This window comes from Callorhinus ursinus, unplaced genomic scaffold, assembly GCF_003265705.2.
Source record: "Callorhinus ursinus isolate GAN/ISIS: 27379988/994484 unplaced genomic scaffold, GSC_fseal_2.0 scaffold10, whole genome shotgun sequence".
In the NCBI taxonomy this organism is placed as follows: Eukaryota; Metazoa; Chordata; class Mammalia; order Carnivora; family Otariidae; genus Callorhinus; species Callorhinus ursinus.
In genome coordinates this window covers 51,910,646-51,938,030 of record NW_027397072.1, presented here as the reverse complement: position 1 = coordinate 51,938,030, position 27,385 = coordinate 51,910,646, and the positions used below count along the sequence as shown (strand labels likewise).

General features: G+C 50.0%; 1 protein-coding gene across 23 annotated transcripts in view; it reads left to right on the top strand.

Annotated features, from left to right (window-relative positions):
• The window catches only part of DYSF (dysferlin), a 205,960-nt gene that overhangs the window by 36,817 nt on the left and 141,758 nt on the right, over positions 1-27,385 (top strand). For 13 of the 23 annotated variants that reach the window (XM_073897539.1, XM_073897538.1, XM_025868429.2 and 10 more), the window contains 11 exons: positions 2,052-2,157; positions 11,513-11,627; positions 12,870-12,962; positions 13,316-13,527; positions 15,409-15,537; positions 15,958-16,020; positions 16,777-16,827; positions 18,620-18,650; positions 19,230-19,345; positions 24,039-24,165; positions 26,640-26,743. In XM_073897539.1, the coding sequence (XP_073753640.1) occupies positions 2,052-2,157; positions 11,513-11,627; positions 12,870-12,962; positions 13,316-13,527; positions 15,409-15,537; positions 15,958-16,020; positions 16,777-16,827; positions 18,620-18,650; positions 19,230-19,345; positions 24,039-24,165; positions 26,640-26,743 (1,147 nt within the window). The remainder of the gene's footprint in view (positions 1-2,051; positions 2,158-11,512; positions 11,628-12,869; positions 12,963-13,315; positions 13,528-15,408; positions 15,538-15,957; positions 16,021-16,776; positions 16,828-18,619; positions 18,651-19,229; positions 19,346-24,038; positions 24,166-26,639; positions 26,744-27,385) is intronic. The other 10 variants (XM_025868432.2, XM_073897544.1, XM_025868437.2 and 7 more) reach the window with 1 other exon arrangement.

Sequence of the window (27,385 nt, the reverse complement as noted above, 5' to 3'; positions counted from 1 at the left end):
TCGCTTTAGCCCTTTCTTTAAAGAAATGTTAGAAAAATGTTTCGAAATTCAGCACACACCAGGCTACTGCCTCGCTAGCAAGGGAACCTGTAAGGTGACCAAGAGTCCGCCGGTTCCAAGAAGAATGGAGCTCAAGTGATTTTACTGAGTGGCTATTAATAATTAATTAATAATTAATAAGCAGCTATTAATTGGTTGTTTTTATCGTGGTAAAATATACATAACAGAACTTACCATTTCAACTATTCTAAATGTACAGCTCAGTGGCATTAAGCACATTCACACTGTTGTGCAACCATCACCACCGTCCATCCCCAGAACTTTTTCATCTTCCCAAACTGAAACTCTCTACCTACTAAATAATAACTCCCCATTTCCCCTACCCCCAGACCCTGGTAACCTCTGTTTTACTTTCTTCATGAACTTGCTTATTTTAGGAACCTCATATACGTGGAATCATACAGTATTCGTCCTTTTGTGTCTGTCTTATTTCACTCAGCATCATGTCTCCAAGGTTCATCCATGTTGTAGCATGTGTCAGAACTTCATTCTTTTTTAAGGCTAAGTAATATTTCATTGTATGCATGTTTTTATTTAATATATTTTAATTAATTTTTATTTTAATTTTTTATTGCATTTTATTTATCCATTCATTTGTTTATTATCCATTCATCTGTTGATAGACACTTGTGTTGCTTTTATTTTTTGGTGATTGTGAATAATGCTGTTATGAACGGGGGTGTACAAATATCTCTTCAAGTCTCTGGTTTCAATTCTTTTTTTTTTTTTTAAGGTTGTATTTATTTATTTGACAGAGAGAGACACAGCGAGAGAGGGAACACAAGCAGGGGGAGTGGGAGAGGGAGAAGCAGGCTTCCCGCAGAGCAGGGAGCCCCATGAGGGGCTCAATCCCAGGACCCTGGGATCATGACCTGAGCCGAAGGCAGACGCTTAATGACTGAGCCACCCAGGCACCCCAGTTCTTTTGAGTATATACCCAGAAGTGGAACTGCTAGATTATATGGTTTGATCCATTTTTGCATTCCCTTTTTTCCATGCCCGTCAACAGAGCACAAGGATTCCAATTTCTCCACATCCTTAACCAACTTCTGTTGTTTTCTGTTTTTTGGCTAGTAGCCATCCTCATGAATGTGAGGTGATCTCTCATTGTGAGCAGCCAGTGTTAAAATCAGCTATTTAGGGGCATCTGGGTGGCTCAGTTGGTTAAATGTTCGACTCTTGGTTTTGGCTCAGGTAGTGATCATGAGATCATGCTCCACATCGGATGCAATTTGCCCATTTCTTAGCAGGGACCACAAACTTTTTCCTTGGCACTCTTTGGAAGGGTCCCTTAACTGGTCATCACTCAGTGACCTACTCTTTCCTAAGAGCCCATTCGTTTATGGGGCCCCACTCCTCACTCGGAGATTCTGCCTTATGTGTATGTGCTGTGATAGTCCCTGACCTCTCTTGGGAGTGGGGCATGTCTGCCCTTCCCCAGTTTGCTTTTTTCCCTGTCCCTGAAGACAAGAAAGACTGTTTTTTATTTATGACCATTGCTGGCCGAGCCTTGGGAACCCAAGATAGACGGCCTGTGTCGACGTGGGTCAGATGGGTTACTGCAGCTGCAGAGCAAGCAGGTGTGGTGGTGGGGTCCCTCTGCAGGGGTCCCCCTGCTTTCAGGAGACCGGTGGATTGCTGAGGTCTGATGGGCAAGGCAGGCCTTCAATGGGAGTATCCAGGCGGACAGGGGTGGTGGGGCTGGGCCTCTGGGGAGAGGCAGAAATCTGACCTTGGGAGAAGGGAAGGTGTCTCTCATCCTTGTGCAGGGAGGGGGGAGCCTGGCCCTCCAGGGATGATGCATGGGGTGACTGGGGGCAGGGGGCTAGGGAGCCTTGAGAGGTTCTAAGGGACTGTGGTGTTCGAGGCGGATCAGTTTTGTCTGCAGGGTGTTTGTATGGTAAGGTGGTGGTGGTGGGGGGGTGGTATGTTGGAAGAAGAGCCAGGCACATTAGGCTAGTTCTCTACATTCTACTTTTCTCTCTACTTAGGTTCTTGGGGGAAGCCCAAGTCCCACTCCGGGAGGTTCTTGCCACCCCCAGTCTGTCTGCCAGCTTCAATGCCCCCCTGCTGGACACCAAGAAGCAGCCCACGGGGGTAAGTGCCCACTGGGCCTTTGCATCAGGCTAGTGTCTGGTCTGAGGCCTTGCCTTTCTGATGCCAGTGGCGTGTCATAGTCCATCTGCCAGCGACCAGGCCTGGCCCCCCGTGGCCAGAGCTCAGGGTGCCAGGGAGAGGGATTGGCATGAAAGGGACAGGAAGGGGACAGGAGGGAGCCCTGGCCCTTCTGTGGGGCTCAAGTCAGCCTTGCCTCACACCAGCTTGGCCTGCCCCTGGGTCCCCTCCTGCCCTGGAGGGAGGCATGGTCACCTCCAGGGATTGGTTCTTTTTTTTTTTTTTTTAAGATTTTATTTATTTATTTGACAGAGAGAGACAGCGAGAGAGGGAACACAAGCAGGGGGAGTGGGAGAGGGAGAAGCAGGCTTCCTGCGGAGCAGGGAGCCCGATGCGGGGCTCGATCCCAGGACCCTGGGATCATGACCTGAGCCGAAGGCAGACGCTTAACGACTGAGCCACCCAGGCGCCCCCAGGGATTGGTTCTTTACTAGGAACCTGATGACTCCCCAAGCTTCCTGGGCAGCTTTGGTGATGGCTCCCCCAATCTCCTCGGTAGCCCTCCCTTACCTCCCCGCCCCATCTCCAGATCTGGAATATCTGAGTCATCTGGGTGGCAGATCACAAGGGAAGGGAGACAGACATCCCCCTCCCCTGCCCACCAGAACATGTCAGACCCTCTTCCTTTCCTCCATTGTCCTTCCTGCCCCTCCCCCAGCCTTTCCAGTGCTCTTCCAGTCCTCGCAGACAATTCCCAGCCCTCATCTCTGGCTTCCCGTTATTTTTAGGGAGCTAAATATACCCTGCAGGGTTCTTTCTTCCTGGTCAGTAGAACTCCTGATGTTCCCTCTGGGTCAGCTCCACCTCCCAGGAGGCACTGGGGGACTATCCATTTGGAAATACTTCCTCCTGGTGGGGCCCTGGGGATTCTGGGCTGGGGTCTCTTTGAGTGGGGCTACCTTGTGTGTGTGTATGTGTGTGTGAGGGTGTACAACCTTGGCTGGCTTGGTGAGTCAGGAAGTGGCAAATCTGGCAGAACTCTGAAAGGAACCACGACTGGGTACTGAGAGCTGGAGAAAGAGAGTGACTGACTGAAGTCACACAGTGAATCCATGTCCAAATGGGGACAAGTCGGAGGGTGGCACATCTCCTAAACTCTCAGTGGTGGGAGCGACTTGGACTCCTGGTCCACTGCCTTTCTCATGCTGGAATTTCCTCCTGAGGCATCTTAGGCTAGTGGTGGCTGGATGCTTCCCTGATGGAGAGAGGTTACTTCCCAGGAGAATCCATCCCTTTCTCAGACGGTGCTCACTGGCAGAACATTCTGGTTTAGTGTGGTGATCACTTGTGAGTTTGTAAGTTCTTCAGGGGCTTCCCAGGTGAAATCTGGAACCAGTGCCCTGACATGGAAGGCAGGGAGGGACCCAAGAAAGAGGCAAGCCACTCCAGACTGGGAGGTGGCAGGGTTAGTAAGCTAGGGGACTTACTTAGGAGGCATGTCTGGGGTGGCAGCGAGATGAGTAGATCTCTGCACCCATCTACCACATCTTAAAAGTTTATATAGAGCGCTTAACTGGGTTCAGTCACGTATACCATCCAGATAGTCTCAACACCATGTCACTAGCTCAAGACTCTGCCTGGAGCAACCTCTGGGAGCAAGGAGGCCAAGCAGAGCTTACATTCCATGGAGAGTGGAGGGGGTGAAGAGCCTCTGATTGCCTGGGTTTGTCATGGGTCGGCTGGTGGGCGGGTCCTCTCAGTGAGCTCCAGCATCACGGAGCCTGTCTCCATCACCTTCTGAATCCCCTTGTCGTCCCCCCGAGTTCTCCAGTCTACTCATGCAATCTAAGGGTTCTAGCACCAATTTCCAGTTTTGCCCCCCACACCACCAAGCAATTCTCTGACCCCAGCTGGGCATCCTATAACTCAGCTCAATTCTGACACTGCCTATCCAGGGACAGCTCTGGGTTAAGGGCTCAGTCCTACAAGACCAAATATAGTTTGGTCACCTGAATGACCGAATATGTGTTTCTTATAGATCATTAAATCACAGCCCCCTCCCCTTCCTCTTCCCCTTCCGATGCCAGTCCCAAGTCCAGGTTCCCCTGTGCTTCTGACCAACCGGCTCTAGATCGGATGTTCCTGTGACCCCCTCCTTGGGTTTGATTAACTTGCTAGAGTGGCTCACAGGACTCAGAAAAACATTCTACTTACCAGATTACTGGTTATTATCCAACGCGGAAGCTCTCCAATCCCTGTCCTTTGGGGATTTATGGAGGCTTCATTGGCAATTGAACTCCATCTCCAGCCTGGATCTCCTCCCTGGAGGTGGTGGGGGCTGAAAGTTCTACAACCCTCTAACCTCAAGGTTGGCTCCACTAGCAACCAGATGCCATCCTTAGGTGATTTCCGAAGTCACCTCATTAGCACAACAAAAGACACCTTGATAGCTCTTACCACTTAGAAGATACTTTGTCAGGGATCTGAGAAACACTTACTAACATTTACCAGTTTATTAAAAAGATATAATAAAGCATATGAATCAACAGCCAGAGGAAGAGATACATAGGGCAAGGTCCTGAACAAAGGAACTTCTGTCCTTGTGGAGCTTGGGGCCCTGTTCAGTGGCACATGGAAGCATTCTAGTTCCCTCAGCATGGAAACTCTCTGAAAAAAGAGACCCAAAAACATGAGTCTTTAATGGAGACTTCATTATAGTCATGATTGACTAAGTCATTGGCCATTGGCTGATGCAACCTCCAGCCCCTCTCTCTTCCCCAGAGGTTGGGAGGGATGGGATTGAAAGTTCCAACCCTCTAATCACATGGTTGGTCCTCCTGGCAACCAGCTCCTACCCTTCCGTGGGGTCCAAAAGTCACCTTCGTTAATAACAAGACACCCATTTTACCTTTATGGCGCTGAAGTGTTTTCAGGAACTGTGGAAGAAGACCCAATATTTCTGAGAAATATAGTTTGGTCACCTGAATGACCGAATATGTGTTTCTTATAAATCATTAAATCACAGCCCCCAGTGCCTTCGACCAGGGTTTCTAGCTTCTGGCTTAGCTGCTCAAACATCTCTCCACTCTTGCCCTCTGGGCATCCATGACTGGTGTTTCTTGCAAGTTCTCCTGCACTTGGGCCCCTCCAAGCTCAGATGCCTGTCCAGCCCCTGAGACCCAGCTTTTCACACCTGGTCCCTGTCCACGTGGTTGAGCCAGGTTGGTGACCATCCCTGAATGCTTCACCTTTCCTCCTCCGGCTCCTTGTTCCCACACTCTGTGCTTCATGCTCACCAGCTGGGAAACTGCTACCTTCTCCTTTCTGGGCTAGGACCCCTGCCCGTCTGCAGAGATTGCCAATCCTTCACAGACCATGTCTCCAAGAAGGGGGTATAAAAGCCAGAAGGGATGGATGGGAGAGGAGGGCTAAGCCCTGCTTGGGTGAGCCCCCAGCTGAGCACAGCCTGCGGGAGGTGAGGCTGGGATACAGCTCCGGCCTGTGGAGAGTGTCTGGGTCCATCTTCTAGTGCCTGTGATAGCACCGAGTCACAGAGCAGCCCCAGGTCCCAAGGCCCCCGAGCCCTCTGAGCTGGGGCTTCCCACCTGGGACCTGGGGCTGATTGCTCTGGAGTGGGGGGCACAGAGAACTGAGGTTGTACCAGAAGGAACAGAGTGCTTGTCTGAAGTGCAGGATCCTCACTGGCTGTTCACTGAGGCCGACTTCCGGGCTGGGCCCTATGGGCAGAGCATGCCACGCGTACCCAACTGAGTTTAGCTCAGACTGTCAAAGAAGACAGGGCCTGTGGGATCCTTGGAAAACCCTGGAAGGACTGAGAGGAGGAAGAAGGCTGGGGGAGGCCATGCTGTACGAGTCCTGCTGTAGGCTGGCCTGTGGACTCCATTGGCCTGGCCCTGAGTATTCTCACCCACGTCCCTTCAGAGCTCTGTACCACGAGAAGATGCCAAATCCATCCTCAGATTCTAGACTGAAGGGGACAGTGCTGTCCCTGTCCCCGGGGGAGCCTCCAGGCCTGTGGGGGTGCTGGACACCCATGGAGGAGAGAAGCCACATACTCCCAAATGTATCTGGAGAGCAGCTGGTTCGTGACGGTGTGGACAGCAAGCAAACCATCCGTACGACCTCAGTCCTAACAGCCAGAGGCAGATCAGAAGTGAGACCTGCCGGGTCACAAGAAAACATGAGCCCCCGTGGTGTGGTGGGTTGGGGAGCCAGCAGGGCACTGTGTGCTGGGAGCAGGGACTGGTGGAGGGCAGACCCAGAGCTCTGGTGAATCCCTGAGTTTCTCTCAAGCGGTTTGCAGGTGCTGCCAACCACCCCTGCCTCAACTCAGGGCCACATCTCACCCTCCTCCAGCTTCTTGGTGTTGTCGGAGGGCAGGGTAATGAAGAAGACTCAGATTCATATGGCGCTTCCCTGTCCACTCATGCCGTGTCTGTCGGGGGAGTGGGGAGTGGGCTGGTCGGGGGTTTGGTCATGCTAGGCTCAGTGTTGGAGAGCTGTGGCTGAGGAAGCAGGCAGTAAGCGATGGGGCTGAGCATGGTGGGGTGGGTGAAGGACCCCAGAGCTTGGCCGCATGACCTGTAGGAGGATCTGATGAGGTTGTCCTCTGTCTCTCTCTTTGGTTTCTCAGGCCCTTCTAGCCTGGGGGCCAGAGAAGACCCTCCAGAGTTCTGTGCTATTGTTGACTGTGGGCCCCAAGATGGCAGACACGGGTGACAGGCTCCCTGCTCCAGGGCAGCGTGTCCTGGTGGACACATGACTGACTGATAATGGTCATGGGACAGGATGACTGCATGGCGGTGCCAGGGCTGGAGGCTTGAGGAACGGGGCTCTCAGGTGGCGCACCTTGATGTGGTTGGCCTCAGAGGGACTCTAGGCCAAGGTCATGTGGTTTGGGAGAGCATGGAGCTCACAGATGTCCCATAGGAAGAAAATCTCAGCTTTGGTTATGTCTGGAGAAGGGGACAGGCACTGAGGTATGACATCATGGTGAAGGTGGCAGATCCTGACCCTGGGTGGGGTCAGGACCATAGACACGCCCCCCTAGAGATCCCCGGGAGAGCTAAAGGCCTCTAGTATTAATCACCTGTGGTCCCGAAACAGTGGTCCCCAGAGCCTGTTCTAGGCCCTGGGCTTTAGATCTTCTGAAGCTACCAGGGATGTCCCTGTGGCTCCTTGATGGGTAAATAAAAGATGGAGCTGGCTCTGTGCCGGAAGTCTCATTCAAGTGCCTGGACCCACCAGGATGTCGCCATTTCCTCAGGAGGTTGGTGTGGGGCTCTCAGTATGGGGGTAGCTGATACTCAGGAAACCCTGGGAAGGTCTTCAGATTCTGGGGGGGTAGCTCCTTCCTGCTTCTCCTGCAGGGCTGCTCCTGAGCCCCCAAGCTAAGGTGCTGGCCCCCAGGCCATGGAGGGGAGCGGTCATTCTCCTGTGGGTCCACGTCTGCACTGAGTGCAGAGATGGTGTGCAAAGTCCCTGAGGCTGTGGAGGGGCTGGGTGGGCAGGGCACGCTGTGAGAAATAGGAAGGGGTGTTCTCCAAGGGGATCTGGTCCTAGGGCCAGGGGACCTCAGGCCCCAAGGGTTAGAAGAACAGGGAGGGGTGAAAGGCAGCCAAGCTGTGTCCCCTCCAAGGTTTGGCTGCTCTCTCCTCACCTCAGCGGGGTCCACTCAGACCACTGGATTTAACACTGCCACCCCTCCTGCTCCCTTTGCTCTGGTCGACTTTTCTTTCTTTAAATTTTTTTATTGTTATGTTAATCACCATACATTACATCATTAGTTTTTGATGTAGTGACTTTTCTTTCTAACGTAACGTACTTTAGTAAGTTAAGTTATCTATTTCATTTTTTATTTATTGCCTGTCCCCTCTGCCAGGATGTCAGCTCCATGGGGACGGGAGGTTTCACTTTGTTCATGGAAGTATCCCACGATCTTGAAGTGCTTGGCCCTTGGCAGGTGCTCCATATATATTTGTACAGGGAATGAATAAGCAAACTAATGAGTGAATGGGTCCGGCCAGATATGTCAGGTGGGGCGCTGTCCGACTTTTCAGATGCCTGCCCAGCTCAGGCTGAGCCAAGCAATCAGCCCACAGAGGGCTGGCCTTATGGGCAGCTAGGCCCTGCACTTGGTTTAATTCTCTGCTGTTGCCATCTTTTTAAAATGCCATACATTTTTAACAAGGGACCATATTTTCATTTTGCCCTTGGCCTCACGCTACTTCTGGAGAGTGGGAATCAGCATGAATGGGGCGGGGGCTTTATTTGTCTCTCTGAGTGAGATTGCTATGATTATAGCAGAAGCAGTTTTCTCAGATGTTTAACCTCTTATTTTAAAATAATAAAGTTTTAGAGAGAAATTGCAAGAATAGTACAAAGTACTGTTTAGAACAAAATACTTTGTATTTTGAGACTAAGTCACCAAACTCCTGGCCCATCACCCTGAATTTAGTGTGTGTTTTCTCCGATTAAGGACCTTTTCCTATGGAGCCTACAACCTTCAGAAACTGAGGGAATGAGTGTTGATACAGTGCTACCATCCAGACCACAGACCCCCCATTCGAGTTCATCAGTTTTTTCAGCAGTGTCCTTTGTAGCAAAAAGATCCAATTCAGGATTATATGTTGTGTTAGTTGTTTGTCTTCAGTCTCCTTCTGTCTGGGAGAATTCCTCAGTCTTTCTTTGACTTTTACAACCTTGGGACCTTGACGCTTTGGGGAATGCAGGCCAGTTCTCCCGTAGAATGTCTCCCAGTTTGGGTCAGTCTGAGGCTTCCTTGCGCTTAGATTTAGGCCGAGCATCTTTGGCAGGAAGAGGGCACAGTGAACATGTGCTGCTGTCATTGTATCCGGATGACTGCATTCTTAACCTTGAGCATTTGATGAATGTCGCCTTTGCTGGCTTTCTCCACGGATCACCAATCCATCCCCTTTTCTAATAGGTAGGAACTGTGGGGGGAGGTACCTTGTGACTCTAAATACTCTGTTCCTCATCCAACTTTTACCCGGCAGTTTTCACATCCACTGTTGTTTCCTTGGTTGGATTAATTCTTGTTTTGATGGTTGTCAAGTGGTGATGTCCTAAGCCAATTATTTTTTTCTGCCTTCATCAGTTGGTATTTCACTGTAAGGAGAAGCTTTCTTCTGTTCTATTTATTTATGTGTAGATTAATGTATTCCTATTTTATTCAGTGGTTTAATCTGCTACTATATTTATTTTCATATTTAAATTGTCCCAGATTTGGCCAATGGGAGTCCGTGAAAATAGGTTTCTGTGTCCTTTGGACATGTTTCTATCATTCTTTGGGTATTGCCTTGCTTTCTGGCACAAAAGGGTCCAGGGTCATCTACTTTCGCTGGACTAGCCCTAGAATTAGTTATTTTTCCGAAGAGCCCAACTTGCCTTTTGATGAAGTGGGGGAAAGCCCCAGGACGGTTGTTAAAAGTACAGATGCCCAGGTCCACCCCAGACCTGCTGCCTGGAATCTCCAGGAGTTCAGGGGTGGTGATGAGCGTGTCTGGGCATCGCGGTGGGGCCCCAGAAGCTGTTCTTTCCCCTTTGGGCTGCAGGAGCTTAGGGTGCAGGGCTCGCGGCCTGCTCAAGTGGCGACACCTGCTGGTGATTCTCAAACCTGCACCGCAGGCAGCGAGGGCAGAGCCTTGGTTCCAGGACAGAAAGGGTCTCATTGCCTACCTGGCCTCTCCCTGGGTCTCTTGGGACGCTGAGCTGGCGCTGGCTTCCTTCCTTGGCGCTCTGAGCCCCACCCTTCCACGGGTCCTGCCCTCCCTTAGCCTGGCTGCCCTTGCCCAGGCCCCAGTCTGGGGGTTCAAGCCCCAGACCTGGAGCCATCCAGTACCTATGGCCCTTTCTGTCTCAGGACCAGGATTCGCCCCAGGAGTTTCTGGAATCCTTAATATTACTCAGTAGAGGTGTCTAGTGAATTATGCTGAGCTGCTCAGGGGATATTTTGCATTCTTAACAATTATGTTTATACAGGATTTGTCAAAGCCTGGGAAATGCTTACTGTCTAACATAAGGAAAATAGAAAAGCATTTTATATACAATAGGGCTGTTCAGTATTTGTTTAAAAAGATTGGAGAGAATTAGATCAAAATGTGAATAAAGGTGGACTTAAGGCAGTTTGTTTTCTCTTGCATTTTCTTTTCTTTTTTCTCTTTCTTTTTTAAGATTTATTTATTTATTTGAGAGAGAGAGGGAGAGTGGGAGCGTGAATGGGAGGAGGGAAGAGGGAGAGAATCTCAAGCAGACTCCCCGCTGAGTGTTGACCCCCCCGCCTTGCCCCCCAGTGCGGGACTTGATCTCAAGACCCATGAGATCATGACCTGAGCTGAAACCAGGAGTTGGATGCTTGACTAACCAACTGTGCCACCCAGGTGCCCCACATTATTTTTTTTTTCTTTAAGGTTTCTGTACTCTCTAAACTTTCTTCCATAGAGCATTTATTATTTTGATCCACAAAAAGGCTGCCCCAGGAGGCCTGCTGGACCTATGGTACCAGGGAAGGCTGGGCCAGGCCCCCACTGGCCTAGGGAGCTGTAAGGCTGGAGAGCCTGCTGAGGCTGTTTCTTTGAACAGTGCAGGTCTTGTTGCAGGGGAGACACAGTGTGTCCGTGGGGTGAAAACACAGGGCAGGCTTTCCTGGCCCATGAGAATGGGGTGACTAGTCCCTCTCCCCTCAGCTGGTCAAAGCTGGAATAGCTAAGGTCGAGTTGGAGGACAGGGGTGCTTCTTGGAGGGAAGAGGGCTCAGAAAGGTGAGCAGCACCCTGAGACTCTCAGATCCAGCTGGGGCCTGAGCAGAGCGAGGCTGAGCCACCTGTGGAGAAACAGGGGAGGGCCCTCAGTTAAGCAGAGTGGCCAAGGGGGCTTTTTCCTGAAGATGGGCCTAGGCTGAGAATTGAAAAATCCTGCAGGAGAGGTTGAATTGCTGATTCATTTATAGAAGCTTATGACGTGCTCTGTCAGCTCATTTCATCCCCATTTGACCCTACGAGGAAGGTATGATTGTTGGTAGTACCCTCATTTTACAGAGGAGGGAAGTGAGGTTCTAGATCTTGACCAAGACCGCACAGCTTCTGAGTGGTAGAAGCTGACTCTGGATTCTCTGCTTGGGACCACTTGACCATGCCAATGGGCCCCTGAGGTGGCTTTGCCCCAGCCTCCTGCAAACCTGACCCCCATCAGAGCCATTATCCTTGGCGAAGGGGTAAAAGGAACAGGAAGGATGCTGGCTGGTGGTGGTCCGAGGCCAATGCACTAACCTGCTGCTCTCCTACCCCCATCTCTTCCAGGCCTCACTGGTCCTGCAGGTGTCCTACACGCCACTCCCTGGAGCCGCACCCCTGTTCCCACCCTCTGCGTCTCTGGAACCCTCCCCGACTCTGCCTGACGTGGATATGGTAGCTGGTGAGGATCCCACCCTGGCAGGGCCCCTGGGAAGAAGCCTCGCAGCAGTGCTGGAGCCTGGGGGTGGGAGGCCAGAGTGAGGCTTCAGCCAGCCTCTGCGGCCTTCCCCAAGTTGGGGGCAGCCCAGGTCCAGAGAAGAGAGGACACCAGCAGGTGGGGAGTCCTGAGAGCTGCCTTCTGCCACGCAGAGAAAGTGCCACTAGGATTAGTGTGAGGAAGCCCTCTTGGGGAGGGGCTGTGCCTGGGCAGCTCTCAGCTGGGTGGGAGCATGGGAGGGCATGCCTGTGCTAGGATGGGGTCTGCCCCAGATGGTACCCGGGGCCACACCCGCTCCCCAGAGGGGAATGCTTCCCTGCTCTGGCACTTCATAGGCCTTTGGCAATGGCGTCGTAATGACAGAGCTGGGGTTTCCTTGAAAGAGCCCTGGGCCGATGTCAGGGGACATGAGTTCCTTTCTTGACTTTGGCACCAAGTAGCTGTGTGACTTTGGGCTGGCCACTCTCCCTCTCTGGGCCTATGGTTTATCATTTGTGAAACGAGCAGACTGAGTTGGCAAGTTCTGAGGTTGCCTCAGGTCTCTTCACTTGCCTCTGTGAGCCTTGTCACAGGAGGATCCAGCCCAGGGTGCTTGGCTTGCCTGCGCGGGGCTGGTGAGGCCTCCATGTGGCCTACCCTGCTGGAATGTGCAGGAAGCTACACCGATGGGCCAGGTGGGGACTTGGCCATGGGAAAGAGCCTGCAGTTTCTCTCCTGGTGAAGGGGGCTCGAGGCACACATGGCATTAAAACCCGAGCAGCCTCTGGTGGGGGTGTGCCCTAAGCCTGTCCTGCCCAGCCACGTTGTTGGAGCTCCACACCATCTGAGCTTGGAGATAGGGACATCAATCTGGACTGGGGCATAGGTTGCTGGGGAGGGTGGGCGGTGGGCAGGAAGAAGGGGTGCTCCTGGTGACATAGTGGGGAGGGTGAAGGGCTCGAGTGTTCTGGGACCACCTTGAAGGTGGGTCTGACAGAGTTAGGGTTCGGGCCACTTAGGGAAAGTTCCCAAAGGTGACAAATTCCCAGTCCTGCCTGGAAGGTGGTGAGAAGGGACAGTGTCCAGAAGACATGGGAACTGTTTCTGAGCTTTGTGCCAGGCTGGGGCAGCCAGGGAGATTGGGCTTGGGGTGGGGGTGCCCTAGGTTGGCTCCCCTCACCCAGCTCCCTCCTCACCTCCTGGGGCTGTGCCTTGCCCCTATGCCAGGTGGGGGACAGAGCCGGGCTGAGACTTGGTCCCTGCTCAGTGACAGCACCGTGGACACGAGATACTCTGGAAAGAAGTGGCTGGCCCCCACGGGTGAGACACGGGTCAGGCTATCCCGATCCTGATCCTACCACCCGTAACCAGCTCTTTGCTGCCACCTGTCAGCTCACCAGAGTGGGACGTGGGACGAGGTGGTCAGAGGGGCTGATCCTGCAGGACATGGTGGGGAGGGCTAGGGCCATTCTGTTTCCTTCCTGTTGACTAACTGGACTGACTGCCCTCACGTCTCAGCTGTTGGAAGCTCTTCTTCTGTCTCCCTCATCCATCCTGGCTCACTGACAGGAGGGGAGGTGGTTGGTGGGTCTTCGCGCCCAAGCCCTTTGGCTCCTCCATTGGCTGGACGGGGTCAGAGGGGACCAGCCCTTATTAGCACCCTCTCCGCCCAGACACAGGAGGAGAGGAGGACACCGAGGACCAGGGGCTCACGGGAGATGAGGCAGAGCCTTTACTGGATCAGAGCAGCGCCCCAGGCCCCGGGGCCCCCACCACCCCGAGGAAGCCACCCCCCCATCCACCCACCTACCACCTTGGGAGCAAGAGGAAAAGAAGTGCTCCCACGGCCAGAAAGCTGCTGTCGGACAAACCGCAGGACTTCCAGGTAATGGGCTGACTCTCTGACCACAGTCTCCTTTTCTCGCTAATGTCTGTCCAGCCTGGGGCAGGTCCTAAGGGCTCTCCTAGGCAGGAGTCTGTGGTTTCCCTGGGTCCCTGGCAGGTGCGGAATGAACAGTTCATGTGTTATTGTGGCCTCAGAACACAGCCTCTGGTTTTGTTCTTTGAAAAAGAGGGTGGGGAGCACGGCAGAGATTCAGCCTATCTTTACATTTTTATGTGTTTTCCAACCAGGGTTCATCTGGCTAGCTAGCTTTTGGCTCCTTATAGTGTGGTCCTTGGGCTGCAGCAGGGGCAGCAGGTGGAAGCTGGCTGGAAATGCAGACCGCCAGCCCTGCTGAATCAGAATCTGCATTTTAACAAGATTCCCCAACTAAGAAGCTCTGTCTAGTGCTCTGTTTTCTCTCTTGATCCATGCCCTTCCTTATAGCCATGGATTCTTCGGAAGGCCATGCAGAATTTGAGCTTGTTCAAGCTCTTCACAGAATAAAACTATTAATATTAACTCGGGCATATTTAATTTTATTTTTTTTAAAACATTTATTTGTTTATTAGAGAGAGAGAGAGTGCCTGCACACAAACACACACACACACACACGCACACACACAAGCACGTGAAGCAGGGGGAGGGACAGAGGGAGAGGAGAGACAGAATCTCAAGCAGATGCCACGCTGAGCGTGGAGCTCGACTCGGGGCTCGATTGCATGACCCCGAGATCATGACCTGAGCCAAAACCGATAGTCAGATGCTTAGCCCACCCAGGTGCCCCAACCCTTTGGCATATTTTAATCCAAAAATCCACCCCATCTTATTTGCATCTTAATTTTGGTCCCTTGCTTATTCTTTTTCTTTTGTACAAAATTTCCCATATTGATATAGTTGCATTTAGTGATACTGAGCTCTTCAGAACTACTTTTAAAGTGAAAAACAGGAAACTTAGCTCTTTGCTAAGTGCAACAAATTGTAAAAATACATTTTACTTCTAAATCGTGGTAATTTAAGCGAAAGTACTAGCTGTAACCTCTGTGTATTTGCCTGAGAGACAAAATCCTGACATTATTATTATTTTTATTCCCAAGTCATGTACTTATTGCCTTTTTCTCCTTCGAAAATTAATGTATGTTTATTGTAGAAAATTTAGAAGATACAGGAAAATGAAGAGAATAAAAATCATGGATCTACCTTCCCATTGTTATTAATAATATATTCTTCTATAGTACGGCTTAAAATCCAAAAGCGTTGGTCAATCCATCGATAAATAACTGCTGAATAAAACTTAAAACCAGTAAACATCTTGTTCTTCCATGAAAATTTGTTCTAGTATTTTAAAAGTTCATCTTTTCAAATATTTTGCCTAAATTTGGAAGCACAGATATTCCTGAAACCTTTCTTTACTTAAAATTCAATGGCGAAAACTCTTAAATAATTTCTCAGAACATGAGAAAATGTTGTATCTTATAAAGAATAAAGTGGGGTCACTTCACTGTGTCAGCTCAGCCTCCCGAGGGAGCTGTTAGTGAAGAATGTTCAGGCCACTTAGATGCGCCGGCGTCAAGGGGTCTGAGGAAGGGCTGTGCCGACGGCTGGTGTGAAATGAGCTGGGGTCTGGGTCCTTGGCCCGGCCCTGGAATTTAGTGCTGGGAGCTTTCTTGGGGGCAGCTTGGCAGCTCTTGTGCAGAACTATGGGATTTTATAGATGCAAGGGACCTTGGTAGGAAAATACGACTGTTCTTATAATGCTCTTCCTGATACCTTTTAATACCCTTCCCGAGAAGCCAGCAGTGAGAACGGTCCCAGAGATTTCGACTCTCTTGGGGCCTGACTACTTCCGTCTTCCTCCTGCTCATGCCTCCTCTTGGCTTTCAGATCAGGGTGCAAGTGATCGAGGGTCGCCAGCTGCCAGGGATGAATATCAAGCCTGTGGTCAAGGTCACGGCTGCCGGGCAGACCAAGAGGACACGGATCCACAAGGGAAACAGCCCACTCTTCAACGAGGTGGGAGATGCTGGATATCAGGATGAAAACCACAGTAGCCCTTCCGAATTGGGAATGCATAGCAGACACCTGACAATCCATTCGGTTTTTGTATCGAGAGATATGCCGGGTCCCCAGTAGGTTATTGGATGAACTGGAGGGAGGGTTCTGGCTCTTATTGCTGCCTTGGGCTCCCAGTGCTCCATGTCTCTGACACGCTGTAGGGCTGGCCCCCGCCCTGTCCCTGAGATGACAACCTCTATGAGGTCAAGGGTGAGATACCCCAGAACTTGTGGGATCCCCAGAGCTCGTTGTTGGGCTGAGCTCAGTCCACACTTCTAGGTGGACCAGACCTGAAGGCTGTGGGCAGTGGCCGACCCTCTCCTCAGCCCCCCGGGGTCAGCAGGCACTCATTTGTTTTCCTTTTGCCCCGAACCTCAGACTCTCTTCTTCAATGTGTTTGACTCTCCCTCGGAGCTGTTTGATGAGCCCATCTTTATCACGGTACGTCCCAGCAATCAGTGTTTCTCTGTGGGTTACGTGTACACTCGCGGGCACACCGCCATGCACGTGTGTATGTGTGGATCAGCGTGCATGTGTGTGCGTGCCTGTTGGTGTGAGTGTGAGCTAATGTGAGGAAGAAGCATGTGGCCCAGGGCACGGGTGAGGGGAGCGACTCACTGCCAAGCTCTGCTGGTCACAGAAATGCCTTCGGCAGCTCAGATGGAGGCAGCAGCTGAGTGGGGAACCCCCACTGCCCAGCACCCCCACAGGGGTGGCAGGTCAGGGTTCTGAAATCATTCTCGCAGTGGACCCTGATTCTCATTTTATTTTGTTTGCCCATGTGCCTGTTTCTGGCCAGGATCTTCTTTCTTTGGGTCTTGGCTTTTTTTTTTTTTTCCCTTTTTTGGGGGTTTTCTTCTGAAGGCCGGGTAGTTTAGTTGTTGAAGGTGTGGGCTCTGGAGCCACCGTCTGGGTTCTGGTCCTGACTCTGCCGTTTAGGGGTTGTGTGATGCTCTACAAGTCCTGTAGTCTCTCTGTGCCTCTGTTCCTTCATCTGTAAAATGGGCATAGTACCTACTCAGGGGGTTCACGTGAGTGTTAAACATTGCTCAGAACAGTCTCTGGAATAGAGCAAGTGCTCTACCTAATTGGCTGTTACTGTTTGGGAGGGAAGAGCTGTTGTGTTGGGTCCTGTCTGAGCCAACGTTTTACTTGTAAATAAGAGTTTTAATTTATCTCCCCCCCCCCCCCCACCAGGTGGTAGATTCCCGTTCTCTCCGGACAGATGCTCTCATTGGGGAATTCCGGGTAATTATGTATTTTCTTTGAAAGCAGTTAGTTGTCACTAGTTCACATTAGTGGAGGCTCTGTACATAATGTGCAGAGGCTGGTGCCTCGGGGGTCCTGTTCCCCTCAGTCTGTGTTGGGGAAATACAGTTAAAAAAAAAAAAAAGACAAAACAAAATCTTCTCCAAACTCAGAAATCCTCTCCACAAAGGTCGTAGAGAAAGAATAGACTTTTATTATTGAAAAAGTATCAATCCAGAAGGTGATGCGCATGACAGGCAATCCACTAGGAGATGGTAAAGGCAGCAAGAAATCCTTTACACCGCTGAGCAGATACAGCCCATCCGGTACTTATTCTCAGCATGACTAGTCCTCAAGGCAAACGACTGACAGCGCCCTCGGCGACACGCAGTTCATCCTCACCGCCTGGTAATTGGGTTGACCATCTGTGTTGGCTAACTGACTTTCTCCAGAGGAAAAAAACAGAAAAACTTGCATTTTTGTGATGAGAGTTGTTTTACAACTTGCACCCAGGCCTGTGTCGAAGGCAGGCCCCTCCCTTCCCACAGAAAAAGCGGAGAAAATACTTACATTTACAAGGTTTCTAAGGTAAATTATCTGACAGAAAGGGCGGAGAGGGAAATCTCTTCCCTTATGTCCAACAGGGGGAATTTGGCTTCTTGCTTCTGATTCATATTTGTCCTTACATCTGGGAAGGCAGCTTGAAATTGGTGGTTAGACGACCCTCCTCCTAATTTTGACTTGGGCCAGTGTGACACCGGTGCTCTGTGCCCTGCGTGCACCCTTGCTCTGGCTTAGGAGTGGGGTCCAGATGTGGAGTCCAGGGGGAACAGGGTGGGACACAGGAGCGACGGGGGAGCCTGCCCCCCTCCCCATTTGTCCCAGACAGTGCAGAAATGAGGAGTACACTGTGGAGAACCAAGGACTGACTAGGACTCAGCTCACAGGGAGGCATCAACAGGTCTCAGAAAGCAAAGGCAACTAGCAATGGAGACCTTCACGAATGGTGTCTTAAGGCAGTTCTCACTGATTTTCTCATTTTCGAATCTTCAGGCATTTATCAAATGGAAAGAAGGCATACAGACTTCTTTTAACCTCTCCTTGCTATCCAAATAAAATATGGCCTCTTCTCTGGGAAGTAGTCACAAGATAGAAAACGAAGCCAATTTTCCTGGAGAAGGCAGTTTTAAAAAGAACAGGATCGAACCTGGGTCATTCTGTAATAAATGGGGTTCTATGTCTATGTCTCTAATCTTTGAAGCATATTCTTGGTCTGAGAACCCAGAGTTTAAGATAAACAAGTATTTTCTTTTTTTCTGATTATAAAAGTAATCCATGATCAGAAAAAATTTTTAGAGCAGTTTTAGGTTCATAGCCAACTAGAGTGGAAAGTACAGAGTTCTCATGTCCCTCCGGCTGCCCCCATACACAACCTGCCTGACCATCAGTGTCCCACTGATCTATGAATTTTTATAGAAAATTATAAAATATAGGAAAGGAAAAAATAAAAAAATAAAATAAATCTGCCACCTAAATCTACCAGCCAGAGACAGCACAGTTACCATTTTGTTGTGTTTCTTTTGCTTTCTTTCCCGTGCATAGATAAACCTTACCAAACTTTGATCAACATGTATTCTGCTCTTTTTTCCATGTAATGTCAGCTGATGAACATTTCCGTATGTCTCCAAATGATCTTCAAAGCATGATTTTTAGTGTGATGGCATAATGTGCCATATTTCATTTAATGCTCCAAGGGCAAGAGTTTGACTTGTGTTTCTTGGTTTGATTTCAGATGGATGTGGGTACCATCTACAGAGAGCCCCGTGAGTCATGTCCTCAACACCTTGACCATATCCTTGCATTTTGGTTCTGGAGGCTGTTGGGGACAGCCATTTGGGACAATCACCTTTCTTCGTTGGGGGTTTTAGAATTTAGAGGTAGAGCCTGACTGCAGAGATGAGAGCTGCAGGAATGAAGAGAAGGCAGGCTTCCATCTTCCAAGAAAACCAGGCCCTCAGGGAGATCAAACCTTCATGCGGGTCTTGGCTGGCCCAGTCAGGGATGCTAAATCTGGAAGGCCCCAAGCAAGGCTTGTTGGAGACGAGGTCCCCTCTGACAGGGACGGGCCATTTTGATAACGAGTCTAGCATTTCTCCACACCTTGGCTTCTGTTCTGGTCTGGTCACTTTCTGAGAGGGAGGCAAATGGCCAGGGGTCTGGCTTTGCCAAACTCTTCTAGGTGTTTCTGTTGACATTTCTGACTTGGACCCACGTGAATACTCAAAGTCTGGCCCCCATGTCCCTGTGAATAAATCTCTCACCCAAATGTTGGCCCCAGGCTCCTGGTTGCAGACTTGGGTCCTTCCAATTCTGCCATCACTGATGGCTGTTGTCTCTCTTAGGACATGCCTATCTGAGGAAGTGGTTGCTCCTCTCGGACCCTGATGATTTCTCTGCTGGGGCCAGAGGTTACCTGAAAGCAAGCCTTTGTGTGCTGGGGCCTGGAGATGAAGCGCCCGTGAGTATAGTGCCTGCCTCCTTCTCACAGCTCCTCCACCTGGCAGGAGAGGTACCGAACAAACAAACAAAAACACAACTTTAGTTTTTCTGATTTTAAAAAATACATGGTAAGTTTAAGAAATGGAGAACGCATGCAAAAGTATCAATAAAAAGTGAATCACTCATAATTCTACCACTCAGAGACAGCTGTGATTCATATTTTGTTGCATATCCTGCCAGAAGGATGTACACGTGCATTTTTCTATTTTTTTTAAAAAAATATTTATTTATTTTAGAGTGAAAGAGAGAGGACACACGAGTGGGAGGGGCAGAGGGAAGGGAGAGAGAGTCTGAAGTAGACTTGGCGTGAGCACGGAGCCTGATGCAGGGCTCGGTCTCAAAACCCTGAGATCACGACCTGAGCCAAAACCAAGAGTCAGACGCATAACCACCTGAGCCACCCAGGTGCCCCATCTATTTTTTTTATTGCTTTTTAAAATTGAGATATAATTGACATATAACATTATGTTAGTTTCAGGCATAAAACATAACGATTCATTATTTGTATACATTGTGAAATGATCATCACAGTAAGTCTAGTTAACATGTAGTTTAACAAGTCTAGTTATGTAGTTTCAAACGTTTACGATCTATTCTCTCAGTAACTTTCAAACATGCAATAGAGTATTATTAACTAGAGTCTCCGTGCTGTGCATTACATCCTCGTGACTTACTTATCTGATCACCGGAAGTTTGTACATGTTCACCCCCTTCCTCTGCCCCCCTCTCCCCCACCTCTGGCAACCACAGAGCTGTTGTATATTTTTCTTTTTTTGCAAAAGTGAGATCATTCTCTATATTCTACTTCAACCTGAATTTTATCCCTGAGAATTTACCATTATTATCATCTTTACACACCAGTAAGTCAAGTTCAAGTTGGAGGTGGGAAGAATGAGAAAGGCGTGCAGACCTGGGGAGGTGTCAGCATCTTTGTATGTTTGGCAGGAAGAGAGAAGGTTGGGAATAGCCGTGGGAGAGGAATGAAGGGTTAATTCCAGGTAAGCGGAAGGATTTCTGAGCAGACACAAGAGTGCCTACTCTGGGTTGGCAGCTTTGTGGTAGAGTCTCATTATACTCAGTGGCCTGGAAGCAGACTGGTGGATAGCAGAGGCGTTGGGCATGGGGAGGGCAGGACCAGCGGAAGCCCAGGGCTGAGGTAGCCTGGGCATCGGGACATGGCTGGTGGTGCTGGGTGGGGAGGGTGCAAGGGTGCAAGGCTCAGAGCTGGTGAAGGGGATAGAGAATAGGGAAGGGCTGGGGAATGCACATTTATTGAGCTCCTGCTGTGTGCCAGGCTGTGTTGGGAGCCCCGCTCTGTGTGAGTGGGAGGTTGGAGGAGGCAGATAGATTGCAAGCTGTCTTTGGAGAAGGGTTTCAACGGTCAAGGTTCTGCTAGAGGAATGGTTCTGAATGGCTGGAGGTTCCAGATGTGGCCATGCCTCTAGCAGCGGAAGGGGAGGGGAGATTAAGGAGCTGCTGGTGGAGGAAGGGAACCGTGTTGGCGAATGGCTTGACCACATGGATGTTGACTATCTTATGGGAGAATTGGAAATCAAATAGGCAAGTGGTGAGGCAGGTGCTGAAGTCATGAAGGAAGGGTGAGCATGTGCCCTCGGCTTGGTGGATGGTATCAGTGAGAACCAGGGGAGAGAGTGGCACATATGGGTGATGGGGACTAACAGATAAAAGACATGGTGGAGTGATGGTGGGTGCAGGTGCAAGGTGTGGCCTTCTCTTCCCAGCCTGAGATGGCCAGGAGAGGGAGAGGCAAAAGTAGGGAAACTGGGGGGAAAGAGCGGTGGGAGGCAGAGGGCAAGTTCTGTGATGGTGACAGGAATAGGAGTTGGCTGATGACAAGGGCCCGGGAAGCCACAGTGGAGAGCGTTAGGGGATGGAGAGCCCAGGGTTCTGTGTTGTGCAGGGGGCTGATGGAGCTCCACTAGACGAGCCCCACCCAAAGGCACCTGTCCCTCTCTCCCGTCCCGTGTAGTCCTGTCCCGTCCTTCTGTAGCATGTCTTTCCAGACATGGCGCCATCTTGCTCCTTCTCGTGGCATCTCTGAGTCTATTACCCTTTTCTAAAACATTTCTTCCTCTTCTTCCTCTTAATTGGAACATTGCTTTTTCCTGACGAAGCCACTTCTTTTGAAACCAACTGAGACAGAAGCCCCTACTTTCTTCCCCGACTCCCCGTGGGTTCTGGAATGGGAGGAGCAGCTTCCCACTGCAGCCTCCTGGCCGTCAGCTCTTCCCAACTTCAGCGCTGCCTCCTTTAAAGGCCGCTTTGCTGGTTGTTTCTCCCTCTTCTGGGCTGTTGTTACCTACCCCTGCCTCAGGCGGAGCTGGTCCAGGGGCGACCCTCCTTGCAGATTCTGATCTTCGCCATTGTCCTGAGATGTGACACATCAGCCACCGACATCTGATTTCATTTCCTTTGAGACCCTGAGCTCAGAAATCCCTCTCTCTACCACTCTCTGCCTTTTTCCTCCCTCGCCCCTGCTGAATGACAGTCCTTCCTCCCTGGCGTTACAGCCCCCCCCGCCCCCCGTTGGTTTCCGCGATCCAGTAGTGCCCTCCTGCCATGCTCTCCCCTCCTCCGGCCTAGACCCCATCCTCCATCACAGCTCTCCCCATGTGCTTACTGGTTCCATAGCAGGCGTCTCCTGCCACACCTCATGACCCCCCCCCACCCCCACTGTCTACACTGCTCCTTGGTCAGTTTCGGAGGCAGAAGTCACCTGGAGGTGCTGGCTAGATGAACATGGGTGCTATCAACCTCTTCTTTTCCTTGGGTGTGGTTTACTCCTTTTCCCATTCACCACAGTGGCTGTTTCCAGACTTTGCTGTCTTTCCTAAGCCTCAACCTCCGCCGCCTGAGACAGGCAGAGCTGCACGGTGGTGAACGATGTGAGCTCCTGAAGCTCCTTTGGTCCTCATTCCTGACTTCATCTGTCTTCCCTCCCTTCCCCATCTTCCTGCCTCCTCTCCCTTGGGCTCCAGTCCTCCACCATCTCGTTCCCCCTGCTCTTCCCCGGTGTCTTCTCTTCGGCCCTTAGGTCCGTACCAGGCTCAAGATTTCCCTACCTTCAAATACCCTCGCCCACTTTACTCATTCCTCCCCACTCCTCTTCTCCAAGCTACTTGCAGCTTGCTCCCGGGCATGACCAGCTTTGTCAGGGAGCACATCCGGTTGCCCTTCTGTACTCCTCTACTGGCTGCTCATTCCTCCTCTTCACGAGGATTCCTGCCACCTTCCTTCCCTGGAACCACGTGCTGGGGGGTCACCATTGCCAACCTCCAGGGGCTCTTCTGTCTTCTCCATCCTCTCTGTTCCTCCACAGCCTTTGATTCCAGAGCCCATGGCTTATTTCAAACTCTCTTCTCCCTTAGCTTTGGTGATTCTCCTGATTCTTTCTCCTTTTTTAAAAAATATGGATCCTTCAAATTCAGTGGCTCAATAAAATTCCCTTGCTTGCCTCTATGCTGCGTCCTTGACCCTCACTTTCGAGGAGCCCATCTCTGTCCACCTGAGACTCCTAAATTGCTCATCTCCAGCTTGGATTGTCAGGGCTCCAGACACTCAGTTTCAGTTGCTTTGTAATAAAGCCACATGAACATGTCCCTTAGGCCCCTCTAACTTAACATATGAAAACCTAGGATCATCCGCTGCCCGCTCCTCACAGCTTCTCCCATCTTGTGGTAGGTGACATCTTAGGAAATGACACTGTCATCCACTCAATCTCCTGAGCAAGAGGCCTAATTTCATTCCTCATCCCTCAGTCCCACATCCGTCAGTCCACATGCAAGTGGTTGGTCAGTCTTGTTGGCATGACCACCTCAGAGCATGCTTCTGCCTCCATCCCAAGATCAGAGTTCGAGGTCGCTCTCCCCTCACATCTCCCTTGGGCCCCTGTGTGAATTAAGATATAGGTTCAGCTGCTCTAACAAAGGTGCCCTGAATAATAAGCATTAAGGAGGATAGAAGTATGTTTCTCTCCCTCATAAATCCCTGGGGAGGCAGTCCAGAGCCTGCACCATGCTCCCACAATGACCAGAGACCCAGGCTCCTGGTCTTCGCCCCTCTGTCTTCATCAGGCGGCTTCCATCTCATGGGTCAAGATGGTTGCTGCCATAACTACCTTCGGGTCTGTATTGCAGCCAGTGGAATGGCAGAATACGCGCTTGCTTAAAGGTGGGCTTTCGCTGTGAGACAGTGAGCTCTGTGGGGGCAGGACGTCTGTCTACCTTGTTCACTGCTGCATCCCTCCCCCTTCAGCATAACCCAGTCGCCACTCACTGACACTGAACACTTGTCGAGTGAATGAACACATGTTATTGAAGACATGTCACTTCTGCACGCTTGTTAATGGGGGAGCAGGGAGAAGACCAGGATTCTTGAATGCCTGCCATATGCATTTGTACATTATTGAAGTTGATTTGCCCAGCAGTCTGCAAGGTTGGTGTTACTCTTTCCATTGTCCAGATCAGGAAGCAGAGTCTCAGGGAGAGGGACCTGCCTGAGATCACACCTTAGTAAGCAGCAAGGCGAGATCTACCTTTCTTCAAAATGCACCATTTAAGGGGTCTTGGTTGAAGAAGGGAAGATATTGTGCTAATGAACTCTTTAAGGAATCATATTTGGTTGCATTGTAGCTGGACAGAAAGGACCCCTCTGAAGACAAGGAGGACATTGAGAACAATCTGCTCAGGCCAACTGGCGTGGCACTTCGGGGAGCCCACTTCTGCCTGAAGGTCTTCAGAGCTGAGGACCTACCGCAGAGTGAGTCTGGTGTCCTCCCTGGGTTGGAGGCCCAAGATTGAGCTTGGGAGCGGGGCCCCTGGGCTGGGGAATAAGTCACTAGATGGTGGAAGGGCTCAGTGTCTCCACAGATGAAAAACATCCATCCGCTTGGTGAGCCATCATGCCAGTTTGCCTGGGACTGTCCCGGTTTCAACACCACAAGCCCCCCATCCTGGGAGACCCCTCCGTCCCTGACCAACTGGGGCAGTGGGTCACTGTTGCTGTGGCCATGTCCTCATTTTCCCAAGAGAGACAGGGTGGCCCCTGCCTGGTTTCTCCCAGTGACTGGCCCTGCACTGGCCCCATCCTTTGGGTTCAGTAAATGCTGGAGGAATTATGCTGAATATTTTAGAGCTGTGGGTCTCAATCTGGGCTGCACATTAGAACCACCTGGGGACCTTTAAAGGTGTACAGATGCCGGGGCCCCTCCCCCAGTGTTTCACATTTGACTGGGTTTGGAATAGGGCTCATACACGTTTTTAAAGGGTGAGCCCCTGTTTTGAAGCATGTATTAGCTTAATCAAGTGTTTCTGTTCATAGCAGAGTCAGTGAGAGCATTTGCAACTTAGGTCCCTGTTTATAAGTTTTGCATAAGGCTAATTATTTGAGGTTTTGCTCACCCCTTTGACTAATGACTCAAAAGAAATGCCTTCCTTCTGTGCAAGCTTAATTGTACCCAAATCATGGGGGAGAACCCTTGAGAAAGTAATGGTTATTAAATGGACATTAAAATACATGCTTAATAACATTCTTCATTTATTGGTTGAAACTATGCAGAAGGGAGGTTGGTGAGCTCCCACAGGGGGCTGGGGAAATAGAAATGTTTGCTTTGTTCAAGGTGAATGTGCTTGATATTTAATTCTCTACAACAAATGAAATAGGTGGGTAAATAGGACATAAATATTTGCTAATTGTTGTTATCTTTGTATTCATGTAGACAGCAGCTGGTATATAATCTGTAACTGTCCCCTCCCCTCATTCATATACACATAGATATCTATACATGCCATAAATACACATATGCACATATCCATCTATCTGTATATACATTTATACATAATATGGCTAATTCAGGAAGATATTGATTTGGAGCAGCATAGGCTAAAAATTCTTTTTTTAAAAAAAGATTTTATTTATTCATTTGACAGAGAGAGAGAGAGAGAGAGAGAGAGCATAAGCAGGGGGACTGGGAGAGGGAGAAGCAGGCTCCCTGCTGGACAGGGAGCCCCATGAGGGGCTGGATCCCAGGACCCTGGGATCATGACCTGAGCCGAAGGCAGACGTTTAACCAACTGAGTCACCCAGCTGCCCCTAAAAATAAAAAAAAAAACAAACCAAACAAAAAGTGGAGGAGGGTGGGAGGGATGGGGTGGCTGGGTGATGGACATTGGGGAGGGTATGTACAATGGTGAGCGCTGTGAATTGTCTAAGACTGATGAATCACAGACCTGGACCCCTGAAACAAATAATACATTATATGTTAATAAAAAAATTAAAAAAATTTTTTTTCACAGGGTACCTGGCTGGCTCAGTCAGTAGAGCATGTGACTCTTGATCTTAGGGTTGTGAGTTCGAGTCCCATGTTGGGTGTGGAGATTGCTTAAAAATAGAATATTTAAAAAAATATATATACTTTTTCCTCAAAGTTTCTCATTTTATTTTTGACTTATCTTGGGATTTTAATGAATGTACTAACTGTAACTGGCATCCTACATATATATATATATATATACATATATTTTTTTTTTTTAATTTTTTTAAGCTCCACCAGTCATGTGCCCTACTGACTGAGCCAGCCAGGTGTCCCCGAACCTATATATTTTACATTTATGTAAAATGCCAACTTAAATGCAACACAAAGAATTGTAAAATCATACTTAAAAGCCAAATCAAAATTTATATCATAATATTTTTTACTCTAATATTATACATCTGGGATATATTGGACTATTGGTTTTTTTTTCCCTAGATTTCTAAATATCTAATCCTAATATATATATTTTTTGTAGAAAAAAATAAAACAAAAACAAAAACCCAAACAAACCAGAATTGACTTATTGGTTTACATCAGGTCAGTCACTGTGCTAATGGACATAAAGGAAATGTCAAATAGGCGTCAATAATGGGATATTATTATAACACCTTCCAGTCCTTTCCTGGATTGTTAACTGCCCTTAGTGACGTAGATTGCTAATCAAATCCATCAATCCATCAGTCATCTGGTGGATCTGTTCTGAAACCCATTGAGAGCAGGGGTCAGTGAACAAAGCTGTTTGGGCAGGGCAAAGGAGCAGGGCATGCCCTCAGGGGCTCTGTTCTGGGAGTCCCCAGGCTGAGGGGATGCCACAGCGTCTCTCTCAGGGAGTCCCAAGACTCTCTGGAGACAGGTAGGTGGAAAGTGAGGTTTTGGAGGTTGGACAGCCGGCGAGCACTGACCAGCGTGTTCTCCCTAGTGGATGATGCCGTGATGGACAATGTGAAGCAGATCTTTGGCTTTGACAGTAACAAGAAGAACTTGGTGGATCCCTTCATGGAAGTCAGCTTTGCAGGGAAAATGGTAAGGAGTAAGGAAGCAGGAGGGTTGTCTCGGGAGGGTGACTGCTGGGTGTCCCCGTGGATGGGTGCTGAGCGGAGTAAAGGACAATGTGAGGCGCACACAGGCTACCCTTGGTGCGGCCTATCAGAAGGTGCACGGGGTGGGGGCTGATTGGGGGACGCACAGTGAGACACTCACCCAGGCCTGGCTATCCAGGTCGGCTTGGGGTATCTGGGACAGACACATAGGTGAGAGACACAGGGAGGACAGACAGACAGTGGATAGAAAGAAGAGTGGGGGAAAATTAAGCACTAGCATGGAAACCAGATGTGACATAAAGATAGGGAAACTTAAAAAAAGCGACAGAAACATAATGATTATTTTTAAAAAGTTGTGGCAGGAGTTGAGTGGGGAAAGTCCACTCCGTGGGAGCCCTGGGGATGACTCATACCTCTCTTCCTTGCAGCCCCCCTTTCTGCCCAGAGGGAGGGCTGTTGCTGTGGCTTCTGTGGGCCCCCTCCCTCCAGCCCCCCAGGCAGGCAGGCCCTCCCCAGCCTCCTCTGCCTGCCCAACAGGCTCTCTCTGGCTTCAGGCTTCAGCCTTACCTCTTCGCAGAGGACTCCCACAGCTGTTTCACTCCCAACCCCCTTCAGCCCCAGACCT